The 12,749-nt window shown below is 41.1% G+C and overlaps 1 protein-coding gene across 1 annotated transcript; it reads right to left on the bottom strand.

Moving 5' to 3' along the window:
* Positions 1–827: 827 nt before the first annotated feature.
* Positions 828–11,361, bottom strand: LOC109912649 (RNA helicase Mov10l1-like; the record flags this gene model as incomplete). Its single annotated transcript, XM_048593914.1, has 5 exons — positions 11,307–11,361; positions 10,757–10,856; positions 6,395–6,556; positions 3,474–3,647; positions 828–977 (listed from the first exon to the last, which is right to left on the bottom strand). Coding segments are annotated over exons 2-5 (516 nt in total), but the record flags the coding sequence as incomplete, so codon positions are not given.
* Between the last annotated feature and the right edge of the window lie 1,388 nt (positions 11,362–12,749).

Below are 12,749 nucleotides of genomic sequence, written 5' to 3' on the forward strand. Positions count from 1 at the left end.
GCCTCCCTGCTCCTCTGATGCTGCTTGGCCTGCTGTGTTCATCCAGCTCTACACCTTGTTATCTCAGATTCTCCAGCATCTGCAGTTCCTGCTATAGCTGATATATCACCTGCTTCCACTCAACTTGTCCTACACTTCCCATGATAATGCAATGGTTAAGAAAGCACAACAACGCCTCTTCTTCCTCAGGTGGCTTAGGAAATTTGGCATGTCCACAAGGACCCGCACCAACGTTTACAAATACAACACAGAAAGCATACTATCTGGCTGCATAACAGCCTGGTACATCAACTGCTCTGCTCAGGGCCATAAGAAACTACAGAAGGTTGTGTGCAAAGCCCAGACCATCATGGAAGCCAACCTTCCATCCATGGACTCCACTTATACTTCTCGTTGCTGCAGAAAAGTCGTCAAAAACAAAGACCCCACCCACCCCAGTAATGCACTCCTATAACCTCTTACATTAGGCAGAAGATACACACACACAAAGAGGTTCAAGAACAGCTTCTTCCCTGCCGTTTATTTGAAAATGAATGAACTCTCTAACTTTAAATAACGTTTATCTTATTAATGCTGATCTTGCTTCTCAAACCTCCTGCGCAGCGTAACCTGTATGGCTCATTCTGTCCAAGCACCCGATGATCTGTAAGTCCTTACTCCCTATGAACTGCCTGTACTGCTTTCAAACAAAGGTTTTCACTGTACTTAGGTATAGATGACAAGAAATCAAATCAAATCAATTTCAAGTTGAAGTAAAAGAACAGTAATTAGTAGAGGTCCACATAGTGAAAGGGAATGTCATTAAATGATATCTCTAATGTACCTACTTGTTTTTGGTAGGGTGCAATGACCCCAATCTCAGAAGGCTTTACTGGGTTTGTACAGTGTTTTGCCAGGAGACAGCAATAACGCATTACTTGAACTGCCTCTTTAGGATTGAACCATGATGGATTGCTACCTTCCCTCATTTCATTTCCCTGAAATTTTAACAAATTAGTTCAATTAACAGTGATTACAAAATTAGAATCTGATATGCCTCGCAAGAGTGAAGCGTCCATACAGCTATTTCGGTAAATGTTTGTCAATTATTTAAGGATAGAAGTGACAATTTGTAAAACAGTTTAACAGTACATGTAAGTGCACATGGTATGTCATTGTCAGGGAGCTGTAACATGCCTTAAATAAACCTACAAGAGTTTGTCATTTCTTCTGTAATTCCATTTGAGGGAGTTAGGTTGTTTTTTACAACACGAATGACAGGTTACAAAGGTATATGCAAGAATACCACACAAATAGAAATTAGGAGCAGGGGTAGATCATTCAGCCTGTTAAGACTGCTAAGTAATTTGCCAAGTTCATGGTTGATTGAGACCGGAACTCCATCTCCCAGCCTACTCCCATAGTCTTTGACTCCCTGGTTAGCCCCACATTTTCCTTCAGGTGCTTATCAAACCACAACAAAATTTGCCTTCACCGCTTTCTCAGGCATTGTAATCCAGAGTCTAACCATTCACGCCGAAAGAATTTTGGTTCTCCAGTCACCATTGCTTCTTTTGCCAGATATTTTAAATTGTTGACCTCTGGTTCCTGACTCCTCTGCCAATGGGAATTATTTCTCCCTATATATTGTGTAAAGACTCCTCACAATTTTGAGCATGTGTATCAAATCTCTTTCGACTTACTGCAAGGAAAGCAATCTCAGCTTCTCCAAGCAATTCACGTGACTTAAGTCCACCATCAATGGAATCATTTTCATAAATCTTTTTTATATCCCCTTTAAAGTCTTCACATCTTTTCTGAAGTGCAGTGGCCAGAATTGGTCACAATACTCCAGGCAGAGCCAGTACTTTTTTAAAAAAACATTAATTTTCAAAATTATGGTTTTATTTTTCTGAACGATATGCTGGCCGTGAGGTTACAGATTGTGCTGGAGTACAATTCTGCTGCTGTTGATGGCCCACAGCGCCTCATGGATGCCTGGTCTTGAGTTGCCAGATCTCTTTCAGGTCTGTCCCATTTAGCAGGGTGATAGTACCACAAAACATGATGGAGGGTATTCTCAACGTGAAGGCAGAACTTCATCTCAGCAAGGACTGTGCAGATATCACTGTTATTGATACTGTCATGCACTGATGTATCTGCAGCCAGCAGATTGGTAAGGATGAAGTCATGTATGTTTTTCTCTCTTGTGGGTTCCCTCGCCATCTGCCGCAGACCCAGTGTAGGAGCTTGATGCAGGGAGATGTTTCCACTGGATGCACAGTCTAGAACCAGCAGTTACAATCTCAGGAAACAAGGTAGGTCTTTTAGGATTGAGATAAAGGATGCATTTATTCACTCAGAGGGTGGTCAGCCTGTGGAATTCGCTACCACAGCAGATTGGAGGAGGCTGGGTCACTGAACATATTCAAGAAAGGGACTGATAAATCATTAAATATTGAAAGAGGTATCAAGGGATGTGGGGAGAAAGCGTGGGTATGGCAGAGATACAGGATCAGCCACGATCATATTGAATGGAGGAGCAGGCTCATAGGGCCAATCCTAGTCTCTGTAATTCTACTTCAGAGGGTCAATAATTTACTTGCGATGTCACCATCACTGAGGAAGGATTAAGAATTCAGTATTCCATATCATCTTTAGTCAAATGTAGCTGTTCTCCCCCAACAAGGTTGCAGACAAAATACTTCTCAATCAGGGACAATTTGATTTTGCAATTCATGAGAATTTCAATCTCCCATTTACTTACCTGGCTGCTTAGGACAATATACATCTCATTGGACACCATTTCCAAATGAACCTAACCTAAAATAGCTGATAGGGTATTTTAACATTGTTGAACAGGTCCTGATTTTCTATGCTTTCTGGTATGTAGTGTATCAGGGGTCAGCTCAATTGTTATGAGGAAGGAGGTCATTAAACAGATCAGGCTGTATCTAGCATCTTGTTTGCAGTCAAACAGTAATCCAAAGTACTGCATGTCAACTGTACTGACACTACCATGCTTATTCACGTTAACAAACCGAGTATAGACAGGGATCAAAACTGGAACCTTTAAAGTTAGCTTTGCTCAATGATATTCTCACCACTGAGTTATTTAAGTTCAACTGATGTGAAAGATCCTATAATTGTATTCCAAAACTAGAGCCCATTCTCCCTGTATTCTGGCTGACATTCACTTCACAACAAACACCATTAAAAACAGATTAACTTCAGACCAGCATAAGCATGATTTATCAATGAATAAATATCACGTATGCTGTTCTGATTTCAGTTGATTAAGGAAGTACAGCTGCATTAATTTTATTAAAAAGTTAAATGTTATTGCAAAATCATTTTGAAGATGGGAGAGTTGGATGAAAACAATTCTAATTCTCTATAAAACTATTGAAAGTAAAATCATACAATATGAAATGATTTACTTATGAAGAGAGTATATTGAGTTTGACACATTTCGAAGGGCTTCAACAACATACCCTCAATCCATGAAAAATTATCGGAAATCCTTTCCTGGGCAATTTCTCCCAGTTACAGAACTTGCTGACCACAGACTGATCTGAACACATCTTTAGCTCTTCATGATAAAACAATTTAGAAGGCAGGGCAAGTAAAGATGAATGTGAACGATAATTATTCACTAGCTTTGTCACCTATAAAGAAGAGGGTGGTTAAATTTCAGTTATATTTCTTAGTCAGAATAATGTATTTATAGTTCTCTATACAATCTCTTGTCTTTCCCTTTATAGTGATCTGTGCACCTGCAAATTATTCTAAAGCAAACTAAAATCAATACACTAGGTCTTCTTGAAACCACCGATTACTTTTTGTATCTTTCATTTCATTCAACTGGGAACATCTGTAATTTGCATGTGAGCAAACAGAATTAGATAACATAAGAACCAGGAGCAGTAGACGACCATCTGGCCCTTCGAGCCTGCTCCCCCATTCAATAAGATCATGGCTGATCTTTTCATGGTCTCAGCTCCACTTATACACCCTCTCCCCATAACCCTTAATTCATTTACTATTCAAAAAATTATCTTAGCTTTAGAAACATTCAATGAGGAAGCCTCAACTACTTCACTGGGCAGGGAATTCCACAGATTCACAACCGTTTGAGTTCCTCCTCAATTCAGTCCAAATCTGCTCCCCCTAATTTTGGGGGCTATGTCCTCTTGTCCAAGTTCGCCCGCCAGTGGAAACATCCTCCCTACTTCTAACTTATGTATTCCCTTCATAATTTTGTGTGTTTCTATAGATACCCCCTTCTAAATTCCAATGACTATAATCCCAGTTTACTCAATGTCTCCTCGTGAGCCAACCCTCTCAACTTCAGAATTAACTTAGTGAATCTCCTCTGCAACCCCTTCAGTGCCACTACATCCTTTCTCGAGTTAGGAGACCAAACCTGCAGGCAGTACTCCAGGTGTGGCCTCACCAGCACCCCATACAGTTGCAACATAACCTCCCTGCTTTTAAACTCAACCCTTTTAGCAATGAAGGACAATATTCCATTTGCCTTCTTAATTACCTGTTGCACCTATAAACCAACCTTTTGCAATTCATGCACAAGGACACCCAGATCTCTCTGCAATTTTTTACCGTTCAAATAATAGTCCTTTTTACTGATATTCCTACCAAAATGGTTGACTTCACATTTATCAACATTGTACTCCATCTGCAAGACCTTTGCCCACTCACTTAAAAAATCTATATCCCTCTGCAAACTTTCAGAGTCCTCTGCACACTTTGCTCTACCGCTCATCTTAGTGTCATCTGCAAACTTTGACACACTACACATGGTCCCCAACTCCAAATCATCCATGTAAATTGTAAACAATTGCGGTCCCAACACTGACCCCTGAGGCACACTAGTCACTGATCGCCAACCAGAAAAGCACTCATTTATCCCCATTCTTTGCTTCCTGTCAGTTAACCAATCCTCTATCCATACCAATACATTGCCGGTAACCTTTATCTTATGCAGCAGTCTTTTGTGCGGCACCTTGTCGAATGCTTTTTGGAAATCCAGATACACCACATGTACTGGGTCTGTGTTGTCCACCATGCTTGTAATGTCTATGTAGAATTACAGTAAATTAGTTAAACATGACCTGCCTTTCATGAACCCATGCTGTGTCCACCCAATGGGACAATTTCATCTAGATGACTTGCTTTTTCTTCCTTGATGGTAGATTCAAGCATTTTCCCCACTACAGAAGTTAAACCAACCAGCCTATAATTCCCTATCTTTTGTCTACCTCATTTTTTTAAACAGTGGCGTCACACTTGCTGTTTTCCAATCTGCTGGAAATACCCCAGAGTCCAGCGAATTTTGGAAAGTTACCACAAGCGCATTTGCTATTTCTCCCGCTATCTCATTCAGTACCCTGGTATGCATTCCATCAGGGCCAGGAGACTTGTCTATCTTCAGCTCCATTAGCTTGCCCAACACTACCTTTTCTGTGATAATGATTGTGTCGAGGTCCTCACCTACCTTAGTCTCCTTGTCATCAATTACTGGCATGTTATTCGTGTCCTCCACTGTGAAGACCGACAAAATACCTGTTCAATGCCTCGGCTATTTCTTCATTTCCCAATATTAAATCCCCTTTCTTATCCTGTAAAGGACCACTGTTTACCTTAGCCACTCTTTTTCGTTTTATATACGTATAAACATGGAACTCCCCCAAAAGTTGTCCTAAAACAGTAGGAAACTATGTTCCTGAGTTAACTACCTAAACTAGTGATCTCATCTCTCTACATACCAGTACATTATCTAGATGTTTCTCAGGAGGTTCAGAGTTTCCATTAGGAGACACATCACACTGAAATACCCTAGTGGACATCAACATCAGCACCCCTGGTGAGAGACCCCATCTTGTAAGGATATTTCCCAGTGGCCTCTACTGTAATACAGATTAATGATCTGACTCCATTGTTGCACCACCACTTTAGCACTGCTGTGAATCAGATTCTATTTTAACGGCACAAAATTGAAGTATAATTGCATTCTTTATATTTAGTCCAACGCTAATTGAATCAGAACTGAATAATACAAAAAGTGAATTAAGATGAAAATAAGCATGTTTCCATTAATGGCATCTGACTTCTGTTTGCCAGAGAGCTCCCTATAATCCATATTTCTGAGTATCAATTTTTCAACAGAGTCCCTGATCCCTTAAATGTTTGATATTTGTTTAATGTATATAAAAAAAAGAAACTCTCAAAGCCTTAATTTAATAACAGTAAAGTTATACTTTTCTAAGATATGGAAATGCAGCCGCTGTACAAAATGACAGAAACATGAACAAATCACTTTGTATTGTGCATACATTTGGAAGAGGGAAAAACATGACTACAGCATTTGGCTGCTGCAAACAAGGACTAAACTCACCAAAAGAGGACTGTAGGATCCAAATGCAGCAAAGTTTTCATCTCTACAATATGAAGGACGTGTCATTAATCGCTCCAAAAGTGAAACAGACAGACCATAAGCTGAAGCAATTCTCGACTTTATTATTGGTCCTAGTTGCATTGGGTCTCCAGCAAGCACAATCTGTAGGGTTAATAATAAACAATGGCAGCAGGCTGTTCATGTTGCAAACTACAGAAGCATTCTCTCATTTATTCATTACTCCCTCATGAGTGGGAAAACTAAAACTATAGGACCTTAGTTTGATACTAAATAGAAACTGAAAGAACTGCGGATGCTGTAAACTGGTGACCCTTCCTCAGTAGTCACCAGGCCTGAAACGTTAACTCTGATTTCTCTTCACCGCTGCTGCCTGACCTGCTGAGCTTTTCCGGAACTTTGTTTTTGTACCTTAGTTTGAGTCAAAGAGAAAGAAAGCACAATTCTAAATGTGTTTGCAGACTGAAAACAATTGATGAAGTGAAGTGAAATGAAATTCACCAAAGTTTGGAAAATAATACTGCAAAGTAACTGTAACAGCTTTACAGCAGCAATCAATCACAATGTTTCAGAACATAGGAACTGGAATAGGCCAATTCACCCTCGAGTCTGTACTTCAATTCAACAAGATTGCAGCTGATCTGCAAACATTGGATTTTTAAAAATGGCATTCACAGATATAGGTCTTGCTAGTTGAACAGCATTTGTTACCCATTACTAATTGCTCAAGGTGGTGATGTGGACCTGCCATCTTAAACCATGGCAGTTCGTAGGCACACCACTGTGATGTTCAAACGTACCAGGATTTTGATCTGGCAATTGTGAAAGAACCACAGCAATGTAGGCCTTGGAAAGGAACTTAACAGGTGATGATGGTCATGTGTATTTGCTGTCTTTGTCCTTCTAGTCAGTAGAAGTTAGGAACTTAAGAGTTAAACCAGTTTGTCGAGTCTGTGGGCTATTCAAGATGATCTTATCTGATGATCCACTTCAATGCCTTTCCCCAAACTATCTCATATCTCTTTGGATATTTAGAAATCTAAAAATCTCTAAACATACTCAATGGCTATTCCTCTAAAGCCCTCTACAGCAACAGAGTTTCAAGGTTCACAACCGAGTGAAGAAATTTCTCCTCATCTCGGTCTTAAGTAGCTTCCCCCTTATTTTGAAATTGTTTCCCCTGGTTCTAGACTCCCCAGTTAGGGAACATTTTATCTGCATTTACCTTGTCTAAAACTTTAATCATTTTGCAGGCTTCAACGAGATTACCTCTCATTCTTTAAAACTCTCGAGAACATTCCCAGTTTCCTCAATCTCTCTTCGTAGGCAGAGATAGTAGGAACTGGTGATGCTGCAGAATCTGAGATAACAAGGTGTAGAGCTGGATGAGAATTTCTGAAGAAGGGTCTAGGCCTGAAACGTCAGCCTTCCTGCTCCTCTGATGCTGCTTGGCCTGCTGTGTTCATCCAGCTCTACACCTTGTTATCTCTTCATAGGCAGTCTGGTGAACCTTTGCTGCACTCCCTCAATGGCAATGACATTCTTCTTAAGGTAGACTGTGCAATTAGTGCTCCAGTTACAGTCTAACCAAGGTTATATACAACTGAAGCAAGATTTTGTTACTTCTGTATTCAAGTTCTCTTGCAATTAAGGCTAAATACCTAGCCTTTATAATATCTTGCCGCACCTACACGTTAGCTGTCAGTGACATATTGCTGAGGCCACCCAGGTCCCTTTGTACATTTACATTTTTAAAATCTCTTAATCCAATTATATCCAATCTACTGATTCATCTTTATCAATTCTGTTAGTAACATCCTTAAAAACCTCCAACAGGTGTGTCAGATATGGTTTCCCATTTACAAATCCTTGCTGATGTTGCTCAATCAGATCTTTATTGCAGATTTGGAACATGCTGTCAAAGAAGCCTTGGTGAGTTGGTGCAGTGCATCCTGTGGGTGGTACACACTGTGGCCACTGTGAATTAGTAGTGGAGAGTAGTGAATGTTTAGGTGGTACATAGTAAATGACAGGACACTTAGGAGCATTGATATACAGACGAATTTTGGGGTCCAAGTCTGTAGCTCCTTGAAAGTGGTAAAACAAGTGGATAAAGTGATAAAGAAGGCGTATGGTACGTCTGCCTTCATCAGTTGAGGCATTGAATATAAAAGTTGGCAATTATGTTGCAGGTGTATAAGACTTCAGTTAGGCTACTTCAGTTTGGAGTAATGTGCACAGTTGTGGTCACCACACTATAGGACGAATGTGGAGGTTTTGGGAAGGGTGCAAAAGAGGTTGATCAGGACATTGCTGAGATCAGAGTGCATTAGCTATAAGGAGAGGTTGGACAAACATGGATTGTTTTCGAATGAGCATTCGAGGCTGGTGGGGTGGTGGTGGGGGGGGGTGCACCTGATAGAAGCATATAAAATTATGACAGGCATGATTAGGGTGGAAATATCAAATACTAGATGGCATAGATTTAAGGTGAGAGGGGAAAAGTTGAAAGGAGATTTGTGAGGAAATTTTTCTTTTTACACAAAGGTGCTTGGAACACACTGCCAGGGTAAATGGTAGAAACAGATATGGTAGCAAAAGTTTAAGAGGCATTTAGACAGACACATGAACAGGCAGGGAATTGAGCATTACTGACTGTGCAGGCAACTGGGATTAGCTCAGAATGGCATCATGGTTGGCGCAGGCATGGTGTGTCGAAGGGCCTGTTCCTGTGCCGTACTGTTCTACGTTCTATGCAGATAGGGTGCCAAACAAGTAGGCTGCTTTGTCCTGCATGTTGTTGAGTTTGGGTGTTGTAGGAGCTGCAATCATTCAGGCAAGGGGAGTGTATTTCATCATACTCCTGACTTGTGCCTTGGAGGTGGCAGACAGGCTTTAAGGAATCAGGAAGGGAGTTACTGCTGCAGAATTCCTAGTCTTTGACCTGCTCCTGTGGATGTCGTAATTATACTCCTGGTCCAGTTCAGTTTCTGGTTAATGGCAACTCCCATGTTGAAAGTACAGGATATAGCAATGGTAATGTCATTGAATGTCACGGGGACATGGCTAGATTTCCTCCTGTTTTAGATGGTTTATGCTTGTCAACCCAAGCCTGCATGTGGTTCAGGTCTTGCTGCCTCTTGACAGGAATTACTTCAGTATCTGATGTGTTGCGAATGATGGTAACCATGATGTGACCATCAGTGAACATCCCCACTTCATGATGAAGAAAGGTCATTGATGAAACAGCTGAAGATGGCTGGGCGTAGGCCTCTACTCTAGGGAAAGAGAGGCTCTTGTGTGGAATGCTAGTGCCCCTACCTCCAAACTAGGAGGCTCAGGTTCAAATCTCATCTCTGAAGCAGATATGTAATAATATGTGAACAGATTGATTAGAAAATATCTACCCTGGGGAATTCATGCAGAGATATTCTGGGGCTGACATGATTAACATTTAATAACCACAGCTGACTTTCTTTATGTTAAGCATGACTCTAACCAATGGAGAGTTTTCTCCATTATTCCTTTGACTCCAGTTTAGAAAGGTTCCTTGATGCCACACTTAGTCAAAATGCTAGCTTGACCACAACTGCACACAGTACTCCAAATGCAGCCTAATCAAAGTGTTATACAGCTGCAACATACTTGCCAATTTTTATATTCAATGCCCCAACTGATGAAGACAGGTATACCATATGCTTTCTTTATCACCTTATCCACAGTCATCAGCTCATCTCTTGAGCAAACAGTTCAGCTCTTCTGGCCTTGTTACCCAAACTAATCATGAGTGAGGTTATTTCTGAGCAGTTACCTGCGCTTAACCCCATCTCTCTTAATACCTTTGGATCAATCTGAGATTTAAAAATTTATAATTGTTCTGGCATTAATTGTTGTTTGTGGAAGTAAGTTCCAAACTTCCACAATGTCTTGCCGATGGAAGCATTTTCTAATTTTACTCCTGAAGGTCTGACTGTCATTCGTATGCTACATTCCCTAACCCAAACTCCTCAACCTGAGTAAATAGTTTCTAGCTACATCATCTGTTCACTATAATACTTTGAAAAGTTTGATCAACCTAACAGTATAAGTTTGTCAGTATTCATGCTTCTGGCAGACATGCAGTGAGCCGTATTCTACCTGCTGTAGTCATCTTTTTCAGCTTACTTCCCATTTTCTGCAATGTCTATCTGAAAGTCATGTGGGAGAATTGAGATCCAAGCAGGAAATTTGCATGTGGTGATAAAGCCAAGTTAATGAAATACTGATAGAAGCTCAAGAATGAACCTGAAAATTACACAATACAAACCAAACAAGATCAAATGTTTTTCTATTCTTACGTGGTACCTGTCCATCTTCCTCAGATACTAGCAGCATTGGAATGAGACATTCAGGTTCAGTAGCTTGACCAGCTTCATCAATGAAAACATGAGTGAAATGTCCAGTCCTTTGATTAAAAAACAAAAATCAAAACAGTAGATAATTCCAGCTATCCAGTTTAGGTTTAAAATTCCACTTTAATTTCATCAATCTTTCAGGAGAAAACAAAATTCATAAATTGGACAGAGGTGCCCCAGATCACATTTACCATCCTGTATTATACAGCTGGCAAGAGGAAGTCTGGGTGGTTCTCCTGGTTCTCATAACCTCCAGGAAGGGGTACCTTCAGAAATAATGAACTTTGACTTCTTTCAGTGAATCCATTTTCCAAAACATTTTATTCTAAAACAGCACAGGCTTCAGGTTCTCCATCACGAAATGCTCACAGGATTATTGATAAGCACACTTAAATCTGTCTCACGTACAGCCTGTACCATACTGACTACTGGATACTTCCGAACTGAGCATGTCGAGCATGGGATTAAGCAATATGTAGCAACATTTAACAACACATTACTTGTGTATGTAGATGTCACTTTCATTCCCCTCAATTATATGATAAAGGCAATATTCTTCAGGTTTCTGGCATTACACAGCAACCCTTCAAAGATGGCCCAGATGCAAGGGATATCAGTCTTCGGGTGGATATCCAGTATATGGACCACTGTTCCAGGGCGAGTGCGTGGAAATCAGATGTGAGATATGCCATATGGACCAGCGAGACAATTACTGCAGCAAATTTGGTAAGATATAGTGAGAGAATCAATCAACATCACAGTGACAAGCCCTCCAAAGAACACAATGCAACTTGGACTGAGCCAAATAAACTAAAATTCAGTCTCAAGTCGACTTGATACTGTAAAACATGAGTTTACACTATGCACACATTTTCAAAAATGCAAAACCTCAACTGGAATAGATAGCATTTGTTCTTCCAATGATTTATAAACACTGCATCGAGAATGCATCACATAGAATCACTTTATGCAAATAAGACACAAATAGAAATCTAAAACAGATAGTTTAATACTGCATGCTTCGTTGTACCTTAATCCAATTTGGTAGAATAATCCAGCTGTACTACATGTGGTTATTATTATTCTGCAGCGTGCTGCATCCCAAAGATCTTCTCCATCTTTACTGTACAGTTGTACAATTTCAGGGATGTACTAGCAGGAAAATATAAACAGAGGCAGAATCAGAAAGTAAATTGTCAGCTTTACAGAGACAACAAGGTGCAGGGCTGGATGAACACAGCAGGCCAAGCAGCATCATAGGAGCAGAGAGGCTGACGTTTCGGGCCTAGACCCTTCATCAGAAAAGGGGGAGGGGAAGGGGGTTCTGAAATAAATAGGGAGAGAGTGGGAGGCGGATAGAAGAGAGGATAGATGGAGAGGAAACAGACAGGTCAAAGAGGCGGGGATGGAGCCAGTAAAGGGGAGTGTACGTGGGGAGGTAGGGAGGCGAAAGGTCAGTCCAGGGAGGACGGACAGGTCAAGGGGGCAGGATGAGGTTAGTCGGTAGGAGATGGAGGTGTGGCTTGAGGTGGGAGGAAGAACAGGTTAGGGAGGCAGGGACGAGCTGGACTGGTTTTGGGATGCGGTAGGGGGAGGGGAGATTTTGAAACTTGTGAAATCCACATTGATACCATTGGGCTGCAGGGTTCCCAAGCGGAATATGAGTTGCTGTTCCTGCAACCTTCGGGTGGCATCGTTGTGGCACTGCAGGAGGCCCAGGATGGACATGTTGTCTGAGGAATGGGAAGGGGGAGTTGAAATGGTTCGCGACTGGGAGGTGCAGTTGTTTGTTGCGAACCGAGCGTAGGTGTTCTGCAAAGCGGTCCCCGAGCCTCCGCTTGGTTTCCCCGATGTAGAGGAAGCCACACCGGGTACAGCGGATGCAGTATACCACATTGGCAGATGTGCAGGTGAACATCTGCTTGATGTGGAAAGTCTTCTTG

This window comes from Rhincodon typus, unplaced genomic scaffold, assembly GCF_021869965.1.
Source record: "Rhincodon typus isolate 14 unplaced genomic scaffold, sRhiTyp1.1 hic_rhity00004546, whole genome shotgun sequence".
In the NCBI taxonomy this organism is placed as follows: domain Eukaryota; kingdom Metazoa; phylum Chordata; class Chondrichthyes; order Orectolobiformes; family Rhincodontidae; genus Rhincodon; species Rhincodon typus.